The sequence below is a fragment of the Magnolia sinica genome, chromosome 1 (assembly GCF_029962835.1).
Source record: "Magnolia sinica isolate HGM2019 chromosome 1, MsV1, whole genome shotgun sequence".
Classification (NCBI taxonomy): Eukaryota; Viridiplantae; Streptophyta; class Magnoliopsida; order Magnoliales; family Magnoliaceae; genus Magnolia; species Magnolia sinica.
In genome coordinates, this window is record NC_080573.1 from 11094326 (window position 1) to 11115660 (window position 21335).

Sequence of the window (21335 nt, forward strand, 5' to 3'; positions counted from 1 at the left end):
TTTAAAGATATTAAAGCTGATTTGGGATATCACATGATTTTCTAAGAATATATTGAAAATTTTCAATGCATTATGATTCCTCCCATTTACTCCCCTCCAGATAAGATATTTGGATTTCAAACAAATTTCAATTGCTCTCATCCAAACAAAACTAAGGCATTTACTCCCTATTCAGTTACCTGTAGTTCTATTTTCCATTTACCTTCACTTACGAGCTCTCAATCGAGCCCTATGCTCCATTTAAGGCCCACTTTAGAATTTGCATACACCCTCGAGAAGCCATATGAGGGCCAAATATCTATTTGAACCATGCTTTATCTCCATACTTTTATATGTTTCAATGTACTTTCCCAAACTCATGTATAATTATTACTTGTCAAAATGGGCACTAAATGGCTCACTGATGGATTTTTTATTGGTTAAAGAAAACGCAAATCAAAATAATAGAGATACGTGAAAACCCTTATAGAGAGAGGTCCAAATGGGCCTGAAGGGTCTGCATGGACACCATTAGGACAACGGTTCATATAAATTCAACCTAGCAATGGGTTAGGCCAGCCTTATTAGAAAGGAGGTCCCCTCAAAAGTTGATTTTTTTTTTTTTTTTAAAGCAATTGATTGGTTAGGAGAAGTGGGCTTTTTAGCACCTATTTCATTCAATGAGTAGGCATCACACTACGTTTGTGAAAGTATATCACTATGCACAACATGAAAAAGAGATTTTGCTCAAAATAGGTTTTAAGCATTAACGATACTTAAATGCTCTCCTACACATACACAACCACAATACCTCCCTTGGCACACTTAAAAGAAATTGACCGGATGTCCTCCATCCATACCCCACAAAAGTTAGATGGTTAACATGGCTTAAGTGTCTGAGCCGCATTAGCTTTTTCTGAAAACATGTGGGATTTTTATGGACCTTGAATGAGGGTAAAGTGGGTTGGCCCACAACAATTGACCTTGCTTGTCTGTGTAGATGAGGGTGGTATTGACTCAAGAATAATAGATTATTTATTTGAAGTCACCACTAATCAATTAAGTTTACGATAAATGGCCAGCTATAAACCGTAGAATTACTTGGAGAATGAGAGATCCAAAGATCATTCGATTCAAATGAATCTTGCATTTGGCCTACAACCGAAAATTATAAGGACCTTAGTGACGGAAAATGAAAGGTTTAAGTACCTTTTTCAATCCCTCCCCCCCCCCCGGCAGGTGTGTGATCTTTACATTATGAGGTTTTGAATTTTCGAGAATTAAGATAGTTATACAAATGACAACATTTGGGGTTCAAGTGGATAATGCCTAAAAAAAATGGGGGAAAAAAGAAAAAAAAAGAAAAGAGCGAGACTGATGTAATACTTGGATATTGTGTCTGTGACGCTAATGTGAACTTGTCAAGATATGAGAAAGGGAAATCGGGCACTCTCATATGAAAAGAGCTGATCAGGTGCCCCTAACCCTGACTCTGCTCTGTTGATCGATTAACTCTTTTGAAACTAACAACCTTCCGGCGTAGAGAAGATCGTTTGGATAAATCTCTTCCCCACCCTGGGAACCCTCTTCGACCCTCACAAAACCTCCCTCGAGCCAACCTAAGCATTTTTCGAGCCAAGCCAAGGGTAATGTTGCTCTTCTTGTTGCAAATGAGTAATAGGAGCTTGATTTTATAGAGGCGACCAATAGGAATCGAACTATTGCCGCTGTTAATGTGGCCCAATTTCATGCTTTTTGAGGTCTTTTGGATAACAAGAGCTATTACATGCTGATAAGTGAACTTTTTATGCCGATGGGATCCAATTCCTGCAGTACTTTTTCAAGTTTATAGAATAATTTGCCAACCCAACTGCCACAAAGGGCCCATCTAATGGTTCAGATGGCTGCCAAGTGGTCAGCAGGAATCAAATTCCTGCCGTTGGATTTTGGCCAATCCAAATTGTCAGTTAGGCTTGAGTGGTCCCAAGTATCTCCTTAGTGTAATTATTTTGTGTTTGCAATAATCCTTGGGCTGATCAAATACCATTTTCAAAAGTTTATTATGATTATATGGAGTATTTATCCACGATTTTGGATGGTGTGTCTATGTATGCCCCTCTTTGGCAAAGGTTACATGCAATAGAATGCCAAATCGAGTGGACGCCCCACCCTCCTAATCAGGCATAAATGCAGTTTGGTTTATCCCAATTAGAGTGTCTTTGTCGAAAACCTTGTCTATTTGAAGAACAATTTGACATCTCATGAGGGATGGGAAAAACATTTTGATTTGTCCCTTCACTTTTTGCGGCATTAAGGGTTATCAAATCACAACCCCTTCATGCCATGATCGACAATACACATCGGGTTTGGCTACAAGACTGAATTTTAGATAGTTAGTACCTCTACACTTTATGTGGCCTTATGAAGATCTGCCTAACACATTTTGATATGAAATAGTAGTTCACGGTGTTGCATGATCCCTCCTGTACGACTGGTTGTTTGAGATGAGCAGATGCTCTGCACTTTCTGCAGCTTTCCGAGTATGCTACACTGCAATCAGTTATGCTCGTCAGGTATCCTTGACAAAGTTATCAGAATTGTACTCCCTTATTCCCACTAATGATTTCGAGAAAGCATTGAAGGCTCATAAGAGTTCACATTTAAAGGCAATCAAACTAACACTAGAAATTCAACTCAGCCCCTCTATTCCCACTAATGATTTCGAGAAATAACTGAAGACTCTGGAGATCCAAAAAACAATTATTGTTATTGCTAACACTTATCAAGGAGTATAGAAGACTTCTTAGTGCCTCGAATACCTTGTGCATTTTGTATTTTTTAAAGTTTTTTATTTTTGATTTTTTGAAAATAGGCCCCCACCTATGGAACAACGATCTTTGGAGATGTTATTGCAGTTATTTTTTTGAAGGTTTTTTCTAGTCCATTTATTCTTTAAATAACCTGTTCGATCTCACCGGAGGGCATCATTGGTCGATTTTATTTCGGCCTTGATTTTTCTAATATGATTTTTTTTTTTTTGAAATAGATCTAACCTCTCATCTCGTCTCCATTTGTGATCTAAATGGCCACAATCAAAGTTAGCTTTTATTAAAATATATTTTTGAATTTTTAGAATAAGGTTCGACTTGACCTTTCATCTCGACTAAGGGGATGGTCAAGATCAAACGCCCTTTTTTATTCAAAAGGGGTGGTTGGATTTCCTCGATTCCAATCCCACTCTTGACTTTGCTCGCTTTTGTTAATGAGATATTTCTCATAGGGTTGGCCTCTTAAGTCGGGCAGGGTTTCGGCTTTAATCAGGAACCTCCGAAGTCTTTGGAGAAGAGGATCCACTCCATCGTCTATCTCGGCATTTGACACTCTGTCTTTCTATGTTCATCTCTATGCGTCTGGGCTATCTCCCCCTCTCTATGTCATTGCCCCTCCCCCGGAATGAAAGCTACGGCATTGCATTTATAGACCAAGATCATCAACTCATGGTGAGATGACGGTGTCACACTTATGACTTATCCCTATTTTGAGATTTTGACGTCCGCAGGTTCGGATATAGATCTTAGTTAAGTTAGGGTCTGTTTGGCCAGGCAGATCCCCCGGAATTAGGAGGGATGGGATGGGCAATATCCTGGGATAGGCATGACGAGCCAAACAGATCCGGTGAACTTGTCCCAGGATATAAGCAATCCCATAGATCTTAAGACAATCCACTAACATCACCATCATTACCATAAAATTGATCCTATCCCTTGGTTGGATGGATTGAAAGGTAAAATCCCAGGATATGCATGGCGTGCCAAACAGACCAAGTGAACAGGTCCCGGGATATAAGTAATCCCATAGATTTTAAGACAATCCACTGACACCACCATCATTACCTTAAAATTGATCCCATCCCTCCTAATACCATGAGATCTGCCCAGCCAAACAGGCCCTAAAAAGCATGACAGGTGGCCATCGGCTTGTGCCGAGCCAGCTATCCACTTGACACCATTTTGTTTGGCAAAATAGGTTACTTATCATTTGTAGTAGTGAAAAATAAAAGTATAAATAATGACATAACTGTTGGCTCACCACAAGCTTACTGGTTTATTTTGTCAATCAGATGTGTTGGTTGCTCATAGGAGATGTCGTGGACTTTTAATATGTGATCCGTTTGAATTTGACAATGATTTATGGATCGGATAAAGACAACTTTGATCAAAATAGGACAGAGACAATATTTCTTAAGAGTATTTAGATGATTGGCAAAGATTTGATTTATCAAGTACCGAATTTGCCGATCATGTCAATCGGTTGTTTCTAAGATGTGCCAATGGTCCCATTCTTTTGATCAATTAGATTTTTAACAGCTCTTGAATTACTCAGGGATGGTTTTATCAAAGCTCAACTAAAATATGAAAAAGTAGCTTAATTTCATTGGGGTAGTGTTCCTTCTGGCATATGCTTCAATTTTGAGCCTATACCCTCAAGTGATCATAGATAAAACACATATACAACACTGAGCCCTATGGTCCTCACATCATTGGAGGGCGACTCTGATGAAAACTCCTTTGTTCATGGACCTGTCCCTTCCTCTTTTTTACCAAAAGAAATGAGAAATAAACATAAAAAATAACAGAAAGTAAAATAGAAACACAATTATTCTTCTTATTTCTAAATAAGAAGGGACAAAAATGGTGACTCTTGTTCTCCTTTTCCATTTTCTTCTCCTCCCCTTTTTTCCAATAAAAACCATGAAAGAAATCAGAAATGGGCAAAATAGGGATTTGTTCCTTTTTTTTTTCTTTTAATTATTTTATTTTATAACCTACAATGAACATACTCTCTTAAAATTACAATTTAATGCTGTCTGGCTTATCTCACCCACTTAGACTCAACTGAGTCAACCCAGTCACTCACTGACTCAGACAATCAGGCCGAGTCCAATGCATCTCTGTTCCACCGAAACGACGGTCAGCTTAGAATAACGTTTGGCACGCGTAAACTTTTGAGTGCGTGTGTATCAAGCGTCACACTCTGCCAGTGTATCAAACGACTCCCTTCAAAAAAGACCTGGAGCAAGCAACTCATTTCTCTTCCTCTCCCATTAATGGCGGTCTTCAGCTCCTTCAAAACCCTCTTCAGAAAGCATAAAAGCCCTAGAAATCCTCTCTCCCTTCTATATTACTCATTCCACGCCTATGGAACTGCTTCTCCCCTCTCCATCTTCCCTCCTTCATCTCCTTCTTCGTTCTCTTTCGCTCTCAGGCTCGCCTCCTCTCACACCCGATTCTTCTCTCCGTTCTCCAGATGGATTCCCCTCTCCGGGCCTCTCTTCCTCTCTCCTCCTCCTTGGAAGCTTTCGCAATCCGCGACTCCGCTCTTTTTGCATAGCGAATTCGTTTTGAAGAGGCCGGACTCGTTGAATCTTCTCTCCACGAGGAGTTTTCCAATCAGGTTACGGTTTGGATCAGAGAATTTGATCAATCTTAAACGGACGCGGGAATTACAGAGCAATGACGCCATTGTTAGAAGTGCAGTCAGAGAGGGATTCGTTAATTTGCCGAATTTGATTTCGATCAGTCGGATGGTTTCTGGTCCGTTTATTGGATGGTATACTTTCCCTCTCTCTCTCTCCCTCTCTCATATCTCTGTTTGCCATATCATCCATGGCTGACACAGCTGTATCGGCCCAAAACAGTCAGATACAGAGGCAATATGCGGCGATCTCTGTTTCTGTGGTAAATGATTCGACATGCAAAAACCCATTCGAACACTATCCAAACACAATCTCAACATCCATGGACCATCATGTCCAGCCACACAATCACAACATCTCCACATGTACTGTCAAAGACTTAAATCATGGATGTGGACATCTTAATCTGAAGTAAGCTTTCCCTGCATCCTAACAACCCCTAGAATGAACGAATGGAGTGGTGGGTTTTATTGTTTTAACTAGTGTCATCCGAATTGAACACGATCCAAACACAAAATCTCAACATCCATTGACCATCTTGTCCAGCCATACAATCACAACATCTCAGCATGTACTTTCAAAGAATTAAATCACGGATGTGGACATCTTAGTCTGAAGTCAGCTTTCCCCACATCCCAACAACCCCTGAAATGAATGAATGGAGTGGTGGGATGTGTTGTTTTAACTAGTGTCATCCGAATGTAACATTTCATGGTAGGAATTGATTGAAATAATTTCCCCTTTGATACTTACAACATCTAGGAACATATTGAATGTGGTAGCAGGCCAGGTTCAAAATAAACATTTGGAATGTATCGTTTCTTGTTGGGGATGCATGGTGATAAATGCATCTGCTGATATAATAAAAATGTTTGTATCACAGTATGGCAATGCATTGGAAGGTGTCACCTATATTGTCTTCTGATGCAAATGCTACGTAATATCATGTGCTCAGATTGATAATAACATCGGAAATTCAAAACGTAGCGAATGGGGAACATATCACACTCAATTCATATACTGGCACGATACATGGAAATATCTCTAAGAAAAAAAAGAAACAAGGAAATATCATCGACATGCTAAATACACAAATATCGTAGGATATATCGGGAGTTATGACAAATATCATGACATATCAACATGTCTTGACAATATGGTTTTTTTTATATTCCCAAGACAGTATTATATCTCTGACAAGTCACACAAAATATTGGCCATTTATTGGTTGATATCATTGATCGAAAATTGGCTTCTTGGGGTATTCATGTAATTGTTCGCTGGGGGACTATTACATGAATACCCCAAGATTTCGGATCCGGATGCCCAGGTCAAAAGAGTGCAGATAATTCAAGCAATTGCTGACAGAATCCTTCAAAAAGAAATTTCTTGGAAACAAAAGGCCCGTTTAAAATGGCTCAAAGAAGGCGATAGGAACACGCATTTTTTCCATGCGATGGCAAGTATGCATGCGTCTAACAACAAAATCTCTAGCATCTTGGTGGATGGAGTTCGGGTTGAAGACAAAGATGAAATTACTGAGAAGATGATATCATACTTTTGCTCCCTTCTCAAGGGAGACGACTGGGTCAAACCCAAACTTGATGGAATCGATTTCAGTTCTATTTCAGAGGAGGAAGCGGCATCCTTGGAAGCTCCGTTCTCAGGTGAAGAAATCAAACGTGCTATCGACTCCTTAGGGGCAGACAAGGCGCCTGGACCAGACGGTTACCCCATCTCCTTCTTTGCTCACTTTTGGGAAGTCATCCAATCCGATGTTATTGCCTAGTTTAATGATTTTCATGACAGAAGCAGGATTTCTACCAGCTTTGGGGCGATTTTCATAGCTTTGATTCCGAAGATGTCAGGGGCGGCATCTCCAAAAGACTTCAGACCTATTAGCTTGCTGGGAGGGCCTTATAAGATCCCGGCCAAAGTGTCAGCTATGTGGCTGACGAAGTTAATTGGGAAGCTTATTTCGGAGAATCAGTGTGCCTTCATTGCAGGCAGACAGATTATCGATGTAGCCCTTTCTGCTAACGAGGTCCTGGATGCTACTGCTAGATCGGGTCGAAAGCATATCGTTTGCAAACTGGATATTGAAAAAGCTTATGATCATGTCCACTGGGGCTTCTTGCAGTACATGTTGCAACGTATGGGGTTTGGGGACAAGTGGAGAGCTTGGGTGAAGGAATGTACTGGATCAGCTTTTTTCTCCATTCTTTTGAACGTGTCTCCAAAAGGATTTTTTCAAAAGTTACCAAGGTTTAAGGCAAGGAGATCCTCTCTCCCCTTTTTTCTTTCTTATCGTGGGAGAGGCTTTGTCTCGCATGATTCTTAAGGGTCAGGAGGAGGGCATCCTACGTGGGATTGACATCAATGGCATGCATCGGCCTATTATGCATATTCAATATGCGGACGATTCCCTTCTATTCTCCGACGCTTCCTCTGAGATGGTCCACAATTTACGAACTACCGTTCTTTATTTCCAAGCAGTTTCCGATCTTAAGGTAAATCTCGTAAAATCCAAAAATTTTGGGATCAATTTGGATAGTGGAGAGGTTGAAGCTCTCTCTCATCTTTTCAGCTGCAAATCCGCCACTCTGCCATCATCTTTTGTGGGCTTGCCGTTGTGTATCGGAAAACCTCCCAAATCCCTGTGGGATAAAGTCACAACCAGGTTTCAGTTGTATCTTTCGAGATGGAAGAGTCGATACCTATCGCTTGGAGGCCATCTCATGCTAATCAAAGCCGCTCTTTCCAATCTCCCGATTTATTTTATGTCGCTCCTGAAATGCCTGGCTTCGGTTAGGGAGCCCATTGACAAAGTGAGGCGGGATTTTCTATGGCAAGGTAAGGAAATTAGGAAGAAGTTTCATCTATTAAATTGGTCGGAAATTTGCCTCCAGCTGTCAGATGGGGGGGCTGGGGTCAAAGATCTAAAAGTGATGAATAAAGCACTCCTAGGTAAGTGGATATGGAGGCTAGGGACTGAAGATGGAACTCTATGGAACTCTATCATAAAAGGAAAATATGGTTCTTCTCCTGGTGGTTGGTGGGTAAAAGAATTACCGTCTCGAAGAATTTCACACATGTGGAAAGGAATTATGGAAATGATGAAGGTTGTGTTGCCGAATATTGGCTTTGTCCTTGGCAACGGTGACAAAATCAGGTTTTGGGATGAAATATGGATAGGTGAACAGACACTCAGAAGCAGATTCCCCTTCTCTTACCAGATTGCTCTTTCCAAGAAATCGTACGTTTTCGACAACTACAATGAAACGGATGGGAAAATAGTCTGGATGTGAATTGTCGAAGAGGCCTTTAAGATTGGGAGATTATGGACTTTACGGGTCTGTTGGAATGTCTATATTCGTCCGCTCCTTCTCCTTCGTCTCAAGACTCTATTTTCTGGAAATTAGACATGTCGTTTGCTTTCGGTTCGGTCTCTTTATAATCAGATGCACAAACTGAAACACAATCTAAAGCCAAATCCCTCATTCCTTTGGAAATACGATGCTCCCCCAAAAATCATTGTTTTCGGCTGGCTGGCTGGGAAAAAGAAGATTCTTACAGTGGACAATCTAAGGAAGAAAGGGATGATCTTACCCAATATCTGTTTATGTTGTATGCGGGCTGAAGAGACAGTGGATCACTTGCTGCTACACTGCCATTTTGCTAGATTGATCTGGGCGGAGATTTTAAACGCTTTCAGGTTACACTGGGTCTTTCTGGGCGAGGTTAGCCAGTTCCTTCAAGCTTGGCAGGGTGTGCATTTGGGCAAGGTGAAAACGATTATTTGGATGATGTCTGTCCTGGCGGTCTGGTGATCATTGTGGGGGGAAAGAAATAGTAGATGCTTTCAAAACATTTCCAATTCGGCTAGTGTTATGGCTTCTAATGCTATGCGTCTCATGATTGAGTGGGCCTCTAACGTAGATGACCTTTACAGTCAAGATTTCTTCTTTCTTGGGGTGTAATGGTCGGCTGTTTTCTCAGCAACCGTTTCTTTTCCTTTTTGTCTTTCTTTTTGTCTTTTGCCTCCTCTTTTTAATGAAATCCTTCATCTTTCAAAAAAAAAAAAATAGTTCGCCGGGGGACAATGTTGGGTGGGATCATACTGGGACGTGAGTGTTCAATGCCAGCTTTTCCCATTGCTGGTTCCAAGAGCCTAGGTAAAAGAGGAAGGATTGATTTCTAGTGGGTAGCCGATTATAGACCTTTTGCCAATCTACAATTTAGAAGACAACCTGAAAATGTTGGTAGAAAGGCTAATATGATGCTGATGATATAAAAACCAAGATGATCTTATTGAGCAAAGTATTGATTTTATAGGATTCTATTGGCATCGCTTTTGATTGCCCAAAAAATGCATTGGATTGACCAGGGCATTATGTTGGAACGCTAAAATGATACCTTGTGCATTGGTTTTTATCTTACTTTTGTTTTCAACTATTTACTCTAGTGGTTAATGAGTGGCCACGTGGCGCCCTTTCTTTGGCTGGTGCTTCTTGCGAGATCCTGGGTGATGTCAGCAACCTGCCAATGGTTCACATGAGTGTAGGGTCCCCATTTGATGGTTTGGCTCGCTCGAACTATGGTCCAAATTGCTTGCTCATGTGTTCATAGGCACATGTGGATATTTCTAATCCCTGTCTTAAACCAGCAGAGGTGAAAATTCTTGTTCCTCATAACAGGGGTGGACCGAGGGCTGTTCTTCTCCGCCACACCGGATGTGTCTCTTCCCCCATTCAAGTTCAAGCTGGAAGTAGAGTCGAGTGGTCCTCCCCTATTGGTGTGAAGACTGGTCAGGTTCCGAACATGTAGGAAGCTCCCTCTTCTTTCATTCCAGAGAAAGGAAGTGATGAAATGGCATAGACATACATGTATGCGTCGGAGGGGGAGAGTGATGCTATGGTGGTTGTGGAAGCTGATCCTCTTTCTAACAGAGGGTCAAACTGTTCATGAGACAATATGGCATTGGGCATAACTCTGCAGGCCACAGGCGACAGGGACATTATCCACTGAATCGAAGTTAACAAAAGAGGTGTCGTTCCGAAGGAGGATCTAGACTGGGCTAAAGGCATAATTAATAAGGTGGGTAGGAAGCTCGGTCTATCCTTTCATACTAGCGACGAGGATGCGGTGGCCTTATTCCAGCACTTGGAATAGCAAGGCAACTCAATGACTAAGTGCTTAATGAAATGGGTTCCAAAAGGGCATAGAGAGCTGATGCAACTTGAAAGCTCAATTAATTATAAAAGGAGCAAGATTCACGGGTCTTAGAAGGGTGTGATCAATGTCCCAATGAATATTTTAAGCTGGAATATCCGGGGGTTGGGGTCCAAAGCTAAGAGGTATCAAGTCAACGAAACGTGTAGGAATTCCAAGGTTCAGATCATTTGCCTTCAGGAAACAAACCGTCTTCTATTGATAGCAAAATTTTGAATGACTTGTGGGGGCTTAAGCAGAAGGAGCTTCTTACTTTGCATGCTTCAGGCTTAGCAGGGGGAATTTCAGTGCCTGGAACTTTGGCATCTGGAGAAAAGACAATAGCTGGTGTGTTGAATTTTTGTTTTGGTGGTTCTTTCTGAGATTTCGTTGGGTTTCAAGTTTCTTCTTTCTGCTGTTTATGAGCAATGTAAGGTGGTTAATAGATCATGTTTCTAGGAAGAGCTCCAGGCAATCTTGTAGAAGTGATCCCTCCCTTGGTGTATCGGAGGGGATTTCAATGTGACTCGCTTTCACATATGAGAAATAGAATGGGCTTGGGGTCTCCAGATGTATGAAGGATTTTTCTGCCTGGATCCAAAATCAATTTCTGATTGATATTCTAATGTTAGGGGCCATGTACATTTGGTCGAATGGGCGAAGCAATCTGATAATGTCGCGCTTGGACAAATTCCTCGTTTCCTCGTATAGGATGGACAGAATTCAGCCACCTCAGCTTAAGGTGCTTTCGAGACCAATTTTTTATCATAAGTCCATTATGCTTCAAATTGATACTGAGAGCTGGGGCCCCAAACCTTTTAGGTTTGAGCTATGTTGGTTGGAGGTCGAAGGCTTCTTTGGGCTGGTGGCGTTCCTTCTAGTTACGGGGTCGGTTGGGTTTAGATTACTCAATAAGATGAAACTGCTAAAGGAAAATCTAAAGACGTGGAAGAGGGAAGTGTCGGGGGCTCGGGATGTGGTGAGCACATGTATTTTGGAGGCCCCACATGCGATAAACCATGCAAAGCTTCTCAAGGAAGAAGGGATAAGTAGAGGCAACGATCAAGGGCCCTATGGTTTGAAAGAATGAGATAAGAATATACATAGTTTTTCCACAATATTGCTTTGGCAAAAGCTAGAAACAATAGAGTTTGTCCCCTTTTTGGTGGATGGAAAAAGGTTCGGCAAAAAGGAGCAACTATGCAGAGCGGTTGTGGGATACTATGAAAAGCTTTTACCAAAAGAGCATTGGAGTTGTTTGAGATTAGATTACCTTCACTTTGACAACATTATGGATATAGTTGTACACGAACTAAGCTAGCTCGGTTAGCTCGCTTGAATCGACTCGAAAAAGCTCAACTCGACTCGGATCGAAATTGTGTTCAAGCCGAGTAGAGCTAGTTTTATTGAGCTCAAAAAAATTCAAGTTGAGCCCGAGCTCGACTCGGTATTGAGCTCGAACCCGACTCAGTTCAGATCAACTCGATTTTTTGATCGGGTATATATATAACCCACCCGAGTCTCGGCCATTCTCTAGCTCCTGACCCTAAAAACTCTAACCCACTCTCGGCCTCTCCAGCCGTCCAGTGGCAGTGCTCGACCCAGACCCTCTCTCTCTCTCTCTCTCTCTCTCTCGCCGTTCTCCAGCGCTCGAATGGCAACTGGCGACCACTCTCCTCTCCTCCCTTTTACACCATTCTCCAACGCCCGAACGATGACCAACGACTACTATCATATACTCTCTCTCTATTCTCCATCGTCCACCTGGACGACTGACAACTAAAAGGTACTCTCCCATACTCCTCTCATCATCTCATCACACTGCCTTAGGCTGAACTCAGCTCGAAAACTCGAACTCGACTTGAATTGGACCGAGCGGAGCCGAGCTGAGCTGCCAATACAGGTTCGATGACCGAGCCAAGCCAAGTTCGAGCTGAGGTATCTTGCTGGCCGAGTCAAGTTGAGCTAGGCAAAGCTCGACTCCGATCAACTTGTGTACACCTCTAATTTGGATGCTCAAGCTTATCTCTTGGAAGCTTTAGTTACGAAATTAGAAATCAAAGAGGCAGTGGATGGTTTGTGTAGAGACAAAGCTCCTACACTAGATGGTTTTCCTCTCACCTTTTTTCGAAGTATTTTGAAGTATAGTAAAGGAGGATGTGATTGCTTTTGTTAAAGAGTTCTTTGAAGAAGGTAGTTTACCTCCGGTGCTCAGGTCACCTTTCATTGCCATCATCCCTAAAGGTTGAAGGGGCTGAAAGCTTAAAAGATTTTAGGCCCATAAGCTTTATCGGGAGCCTGTATAAGATATTGGCCAAGATTCTTGCTTCGAGATTCTGTGGTGTGTTGGAGAGTCATATCAGACAAGCAAGGGGCCTTTGTTATGGAAGACAAATTCTGGAAAATGCTTTCATAGCCCACAAGTGTGTTGATGCTCGTTTCAAAGAGAAGAGACCAAGGGTATTTTGTAAGCAGGATGTTGAGAAGGCATATGAGTGACCATGTTGAATAGGAGTTCCTCAACTACATGTTGGGTAGGCGGATGTGTGCAAAGTGGAGAAGATGGATTCAGGCCTGCGTCAGATCCCCAACTTCTTAGTGCTTGTACATGGTTCCTGGAAAGGCTATTTTAGACTGACTAGTGGTCTTTAGACAAAGGGACACGCTCTCTCCCTACCTCTTCCTAGTTGTAGTAGAAGCATTCAACTGTTTGCTAGATAAGGGTTAAGAGATAAACCTCATAAGCAGCTCCAAGGTGGCTACCTCGTTGGGTCGTGTTGTGTTTAGCATGAGGTCCATTTACAAGCCAGGGTCATAAAGGCCTCTTTGAGATCCTAGCAACGTCATGGCATGCTTAATTATATCTTAACCTAACTATGATGGGCTCTTCAACCATTGTTGTAGCTCACCATTCGCTGACGATACCATTATATTTTGTGATGCCAAGCCTATGATGGTGAGCAAGCTCTGCAAAATAGTTACATGCTTTGAGGCGGTTTCGGGTTTGAAGATCAATATCGGAAAGTGTGAGATGTTGCGCATTCATCTCCAACTAGAGGAGGTTGGGGGACAAGCTATGATGTTTGGCTATAAGACCGGAGCATTCCCTTCCACTGACTTGGGGCTTCCATTATGTATTGGGAAGCCTGCCAAGCACTTTTGGGACAGGGTGATTGAGCGTATCAAGAGAAAGTTATCAAAGTGGAATACTCATTATCTATCTTTGGGTGGTCACTGACCCTTCTAAAAACAACATTCTCCCATATGTTGCTTTATTTAATGTTTCTATTCAAATGTTCGATCTCAATGCAAGAAAGATTGGACAAACTATGAAGGGATTTCTTGTGAAAGGGGTTGGTTGACGGCCAAGTTCTACCTCTTGAATTGGGAGGAGTTGTGTAGGCCAATTACCCAAGGTGGTGTGGGTTTATGTGACTTGGGATGTATGAATACGACCCTACTTAGAAATTGGTTCTGGTGGTTTGGAATGGAGGAAGGTCAGTTTTGTCGCAAGATTGTGGCATCCATGGTCTTAAAGAGGGGGGCTGGGAAATTAAGGAGTCCTTCATTTACAGAGCTTCTTCTATTTGGAGATCTATAGCGGCTTTGCAAAATGAAGTTTTGGGATGTTATTTTCTTTTCTTTTGGTGATGGATCTAAAACCAGGTTTTGGGAGGATACTTGGCATGGCGCTCACCCCTTGATCTTGGACTTTCCAAATTTAGCTCACTTGGCTTCATCTGAAGGAATTAAAGTAGTAGAATCTGTCTCCTTAGCATGTTGGATGTCTTATTGATGCAGAACAATTAACCACTTGCTCTAAAAGCTCGAACTGTTAGAGCATGGCGAATTAATCCCTTTATCTCATAGCCCAGGCCCCACATCGCATGGGTTAGGACCTTGGCCTAACTCCCCTCGTGGGCCCCGCATCCACCTCACACTGGTGGGGCCTGCCTCACATGGGCCGCCCACCCCGAGTGTGTCCCCGCATCCCATAGGCTACCTTACTCGAGCCCGGTGTGAAAATGCCCATGCATTAATCACCTCCGGTGATGAGTCTTGATCACGAGACCTCCCGCTCTAATATCAATTTGATGCAGGACAATTAACCACTTGCTCTAAAAGCTTGCACTGTTAGAGCATGGCAAATTAATCCTTTTATCTCATAGCTCAGGCCCTACATCGTATGGGTTAGGACTTTGGCCGAACCCCCCTCGTGGGCCCCACATCACACCACCCCACCTCACACGGGCCGCCCACCTTGAGTGTGTCCCCGCATCCCACAGGCTACCCTGCTTAAGCTCGGTGTGAAAATGCCCCTGCATTACCTATGTAGAAGAAATCTGCCGGATAGTCAGGTGGAAGGGTTGCTTTCTCTCTTGGCTTGCATGAAGAATATCTACCCATCTGGGGAAGCAGACTCCATGGTGTGGTCTGCGCGTAGCTCGGGTCTCTTTACAGTTTCTTCTTTATATAAGATGATCCGGTCGAAGAGGTTGATTCCAAATGGGACTTATCCTTATCACTTGTGATTTTATGGAGCACCCCCTAAAGTCACATCCTTCACTTAGTGGGTAGAAAGATCTTGATGATAGACAATCTTTAGAAGAGAGGAATGGTCATTTCCAATAGATGCTATATGTGTAAGCAAGTGGCCGAATCCATTGATCATCCCTTCACTTTTTGTCCCTTCATCCGCGAGGTGTGGACACACTTCTTATCGCTTTTCGAGATCTCTTGGGTGATGTCGGCCTCGGTCTCAGAGCTCATTTGGATGTGGCATGGCATGGGTGTGGACAGGAAGTTTAAGGGAATCTGGTTCTTGATCCTGCCTACTGTTTGGTGGGCAATCTGGGGGGAACGTAATAGGAGGTGTTTTTAGGATTCTCCAGTATTAGTTAAGGCCCTTGTGGATTTCATTATGGTGTCTGTTTCAGAGTGGGCAACCTCTTCTAAAGTGGATCCCGATTGTATTTTGTCTGCCCCAAGGCGTTGATGCTTTTTGTTTTTTCACCTTGTATTCTTTTCCTATCTTGTTTGCAAGTAAGTCTGTAATAAAGTTGCCATTATCTTTAAAAATATATATATTATAGTATATTATTAATGAGATTGAGAGGAAAGAGCCATATGTGTGACTCCACGACATGTAACATGCACGCCTATGTGGCAAACATGCATGAGATCTGGATCATTTATTAAGTGGGACACATTATGAACATGCCATAACCCAAAAATGAGGCTGTTCCACTCATTGGGTGGGTCAACTTGCATGAATAAAATGGATGGTTTGGAAAAAGATGACCAATGGTCTATATTCAGGGTTTGGCCCCCATGATGTGTGGACTGGCTTAATTTTTGGCCAAGGCATGTTTGTATAGGCCCCACGTGATGAATGGTTTAGATCCCTGACAAGCGATGCGTGTATGTTGCGCTTGTGTGGCAAATTGCCTCTGATATCCCTGTGTGAACTACCTTAGCATTTCTCCGTCTGTATAAACTGGCATATTTTCATCTTTAGAATGCCAGTGGATTTCAAGCAGTTTGGTTGATCACATTTTGTCTTAGATGTAGATTAAATCCAAGCACTTCTGCGGACATGAATGCAGCACTGGCCGGTTGACGCACGGATGAACATGATGAGGTCGATCACCGTCTTCCTCAAGGATAACTACTTTGAATCCATGAAGCTTTGGATTCCTCACAGAGACTTCTATAATCCACGAGGAAAAAGTAAGAAAATAGAAATAATATTCATGAAAATTCGTAAATTATTTGATGGATGAAATAAATGAGTCTACAACCCTTTAAATAGGGATACCAAGACTTGGAATAAGTTTAGGAATTAAACTATAACTAAAACTCCCTAAAATTCGTAACTTACTATAAATAGTAAATTTCTATTTATAGTAAGTGTCCTATGTGGCTTAACCATGTTATTTTCCTAATTTTTCTAAACACTTTTCATGTTGGACACAACTCCTAAAGCCCAACGGATGAAGAGTTATAATCAAACTAAAACATACTAAAAATGGAATTTGACCGCCGATATGATGGAATCTCACAAATTTGGCATGGGCAACCCGGCATAGCAGGGTTGGTTGGCTAAAGTAGCTCGTCCTACCCCAAAAATCATATATGGTACGTCGAGTAACTCATTCTGGTTTGCGAGATATGCCTATTTTAAGGTTCTGACGGTCTTGATGACTTTTGCTTCTAATCGGGCCTTCTCTGATCCATCTTGGACATGAAAGTGTCCGCGACCCGCTCTACATCACAAGCTCATTCCATCATGGTTCAAGCCCAATGGTTCCATTTAGTATGTGGCAAATTTTTTCCCTTTTAAGCTACTGGAATACCTCATTCTACAATAAACTGATCAAAATCTTGTTTCCCCCCATTTCTAGCATTGAGTCTCAAGAACGAGAATAAAACTACTCTGTTTCCCTTCAAACTTCAAAATCCTATTTCTCTTCAAACTCTCTCTCTCTCTCTCTCTCTCTCTCTCTCTCTCTCTCTCTTTTAAAAAAAAAATTTATATTGAGGAATTTCAGCCTGTTTCACCCCTGCTTTACATTGTCACACATGACTTCTTTTTATTTTATTTTGTAAAGCATACGGCACAATGTTAAAAAATCTCTTGCCTGGCTAAGTTAGTCATATGGGTTGAGCAGGCTTTCAGTACAAAGTCCAAACCCCTTTTCTCATGAAAGAAAAGTTGGGTAATCATCTTTTCTGGTTTTATAATTTTTTTTTTTCTCCTTTTTCCAAAAATGAAATGTACACCTTTTATAGTTAATGCATACACCCCTTTCATGTGCCATTTTGAACTTTGGCAACATATTTCAAAAGCAAACGAAAGAAACAGCGAAGGAGAAAGAACCACATGTACCAATGTTCAAAAGCCTCTTGCCCGGCTAATATAGTCAATTGGATTGGTCATGCTTTCCAAACTCCTTTTTCTCATAAAAGAAAAGTCCCCCCCCCCCCGGTTCTTGAAAATGAAATCCACACCTTTCTAGTTAATGCATGCACCCCTTTCGTGTGTCATGTTCAACTTTGGCAACATATTTCAAAAGCAAGAGAGAGACAGCAAGGAGAAAGAACTGTACATAAACACCAAACATTTTTAGGTAATTTAAAATTCCGGACTCTTTTAATCTCATTCTTAGAGAAGAAAAGGATTTGGCTGATACTCTTACTAAGAGTGGAGTGGCTCACCATCCTCTTTGTTTATTATCTCCTCTTATCCATTGATCATTGGACTTTGAGAGAATCTTTTGCTCAATTACTAAAGATACCTTCTTGAGTTGGGAAAAAGGAAGACCATTATGGTGATTTAAGGGTTTTTTTTTTTTTTTTTTTTTTTTGTGATGTATAGGATCTTCCAATCCGCTTGACTTTTGGGGTATTCCCTATTGATGATTGAAATGACTTATTTTTGTATGACATGTAGTGCTGTCATGTCTATTGCTTGATTTACAATATTAGCAACATTTTTTTGCAGGATGATCATAAATGAATGGTATCTTTCTTCATTTGTGGGCTTAGCCATCTCTGGGGCAACTGACTGGGTATGTTTGGAAGGACCACACTGATACCTGCCATGAAAACCTGGATATGAAATCTTCGAAGTGAGATATTGAATTGCCTCTTGTTTCCCTTTGTAGCTGGATGGTTTCGTTGCCAGGAAGATGGGTATCAATTCAGTGATAGGTTCATACCTTGATCCCCTTGCTGATAAGGTTGGACTTGTATTCAAGCTACTTGCTTTGCGCATCTAAATTTAATAGAATTTATTAGCAGGTGCTGCTAATGCTTGTTATTCACACCATTGCTGATGGTACAGGTGCTAATTGGCTGTGTAGCTCTAGCAATGGTGAAAATGGACCTTTTGCATTGTAAGCAGCCTTCAATTTATTTTCTTTTCACACACACACTTATTAATTTGAGAAAAATGATGGGGAGATTTCAAAGAGGGTTAGGCCTATTTGGAATCTGATTTTGCCAGGCATTTGGTGGGGGCATTTGGGGCGAAAGAAATAGACGCCTTTTCTGGGATTCTACGGGCTCCTTAGAGGCTTTGCTGCCGTCCATTAAAGTGAATATTCTGGATTGGGCCTCTGTTCTGAACGTTGATTCAGATCTTCTTAAATCTTGTCTTGGGATGTAATCTGTTTGTTCTCTTCCCCTCGTGGTATTCCTTTCCGGCTTGTTTGCAAGCGGGAGTCTAATAAAAATTTCCATTAATCCTCAAAAAAAAAAAAAAAAAAAGAAGAAGAAGAAGAAGAAGAAGAAGAAGAAAAAAGTAAAAAAAGAGAAAAAAAGAAAAAAAGGAGAGAAAATGGTGGAAGAAGGGATGCATTCCTGTTGTTGTCCATTCTTATAGCTTATACCTCAAATTTGAAATTGCTATTACGGCCATAATATCAGATGATGTCACAGAGACAGCCCAATAGTGTTTGGTTGTGTACAACTATCAAGGCATATATAATGGCTGTGTTTGTGTGTAGCATATCAGCTCTTAAAATGTTATAATGGCAATATAGTGGGATTTAAAAAAATAATAATAATAATTTTAATTTTTTTTTGTTTTTTGTTTTTTTGGAACAGCCACTACAATGGCTGCTACCATTGGCTATATGTAATGCCCCTTGGGCATCATATTTTCAAAGCAGCAATTTTAAACCCTTGTCCAAACGCATTTGGATAGAAACTTTCTGATTCTGGTTTTGGGTTTTGAAGCTGGACTTGTTGGCCTGGTTGTGCTAAGAGATGTTGCTCTCATCAGTGGTGCAGTATACAAAAGAGCTCAAACGTTGGGTTGGGAGGTGAGGCCACGTTTCTTTAACAATGTCAACCAATCTAGTTGAATATGATCAGGATCTTTTAAGCGTCCATCCTAATAATAATTATAATTTTAGTGGAGAAGCTGGTCTGATTTTGTCAACCTCGATGGAACCCGTCCAGAGAAGGTGGAACCCCTCTTCCTCAGCAAGGTACGTATGCCTCTTTGTTCCCCTTGCACATGCATGAAACACTCCAATGTCGATCTTCCAAGCGTCAGACTAAGTGTTATACCCTATGCTTCAAACTAAACATAAGCCCATTTAACTGTAGTAGTTTTTTTTGCCCCCTTTTCTCACTTGCTAAGTTTTTATGCAATTGAGCCATGCCATTGAAAACAGAATAAGAAATTATGGAAAAGGAAAAGGGATTGTGCCATTTTCTCTACCATAAGAAGCGTTAGTTTTGTTTGCCTTTTTTGAGAGTGCATGCCTTGGCAGGTCAATACAGTGTTCCAATTGGTTTTAGTGGCAGCTGCTCTTCTTCAACCCGAATTTGGCACTGAAGAAACTCAACCATACATCACATACTTAAGGTAATTTTCTGCATTTGAACACTCAACTGGGCTGAAATTATGCAATTTTTGGCGAAGGAAATGGTATTCTGTTTGGCCAGCCACTGCACTGGAGCCTGGAGGCCCCCACCAGAAATTCTGAGCCATATGGGATATTTTCCCATTGAATCTGGACCCCAGACCAAATCTTCATTAGCACTGCTTCAAACAATTAGCTCGTGTTGTGCGATGGAGGGGGATCTTCAAGCACGACACACACATAATGGCCTCAACAGAGTCTGGATCACAAAAGATGGGACCTATATGTGATTCTGTGATGCCACTTTGTAGTAGCAGAGGCACAGTTTAGTTGGGTGACATCATACAATGCCTCCTCTATTTATTCCTCTTCATTCATAACTAGCTTTGAAAAATATTGAAAAGTAAAAAACCTGTCTCGCAGTTGGTTAGTTGCTGCAACAACAGTAGCATCTTCAGCAGCATATGGAGCACAGCATATGCGGAGTGGATCAGCATTGCCAGCAGAAAGATGGCAATCAGTTTCCAGAAGCAAATCCTACTGATCTGAAACTCACCAATCCTCTCACGGATACAGCCAGTGAGAAAGCAGACATTGCAAATTTGAAAACCAGTCTTTGGATAGAGTCATCCAATTGGGAAGGGATCCAAAGATCCTTTTAAGGCTGTCTTTCGAAGAAAGAAAAAAGAAAAGCAATCCCTAAGGCTGCAGTTGGATGAATAACTGAATTGAATTGCGACATGCATTTCGATCAAGCAGAAATGACAAAATGAGGTAGCCGCCCTCAAATCGCAATCAAGTTCCTTCCAAGTCCAACCCGAAAGTAGCATAATTGCAATTTGGAGCCCAGTGAGCGGAAGGTAACTAAACTTCATGGTATTTTCAATTTATCAGACAAATACTTGCAATTCAATCTGATAGTGCATCCAAAGGCACAAAAAAAAAGAAAAAAAAAAAAGAGGCACCCCTAGTGTCTGTGCCATTTGTTATGTAACAAACAATTGGAGAAGGCCGTTCGTGGGACTGGTTAAACCAAAGACCATGAAGCAGTTCCACGAGAAAAAAGCTGCTGTTCATGGGATTGATTTCACACAGCAAAACCCATCCTTGTAAAAATGGTAGAATGAAAGAAGAGAAGCATACAGTAGAAAGCTGTATTGGAACGGTTGCACCTTCTATCATGCAATGTTTTTGTTTTGCAATCTCCTCCTTTTATAGCTGTTTTCTTGCTTTTATTTGAGGGCCTGTTTGGGAAGCAGGAAAGTAATTGGGTGGAGAAAATGTTATTTTCA

The 21335-nt window shown here is 41.4% G+C and overlaps 1 protein-coding gene across 1 annotated transcript; it reads left to right on the forward strand.

Moving 5' to 3' along the window:
- Nucleotides 1-5015: 5015 nt before the first annotated feature.
- LOC131239741 (CDP-diacylglycerol--glycerol-3-phosphate 3-phosphatidyltransferase 1, chloroplastic) lies at nucleotides 5016-21335 on the forward strand. The gene is made up of 8 exons (XM_058237591.1): nucleotides 5016-5589; nucleotides 18171-18237; nucleotides 18334-18408; nucleotides 18513-18564; nucleotides 19409-19494; nucleotides 19588-19662; nucleotides 19951-20045; nucleotides 20467-21335. The coding sequence occupies exons 1-8, from the start codon at nucleotides 5087-5089 to the stop codon at nucleotides 20585-20587; spliced, it is 1074 nt and encodes a 357-aa protein (XP_058093574.1). The 5' UTR covers nucleotides 5016-5086; the 3' UTR covers nucleotides 20588-21335.

Coding starts and splice junctions, on each gene's coding strand:
- LOC131239741 (XM_058237591.1), top strand. CDS start 5,087: ATGGCGGTCTTCAGCTCCTTCAAAACCCTCTTCAGAAAGCATAAAAGC. Junction 18,238..18,333: donor TCTCTGGGGCAACTGACTGG/GTATGTTTGGAA, acceptor TTCCCTTTGTAG/CTGGATGGTTTCGTTGCCAG. Junction 19,495..19,587: donor CTCAAACGTTGGGTTGGGAG/GTGAGGCCACGT, acceptor TTATAATTTTAG/TGGAGAAGCTGGTCTGATTT.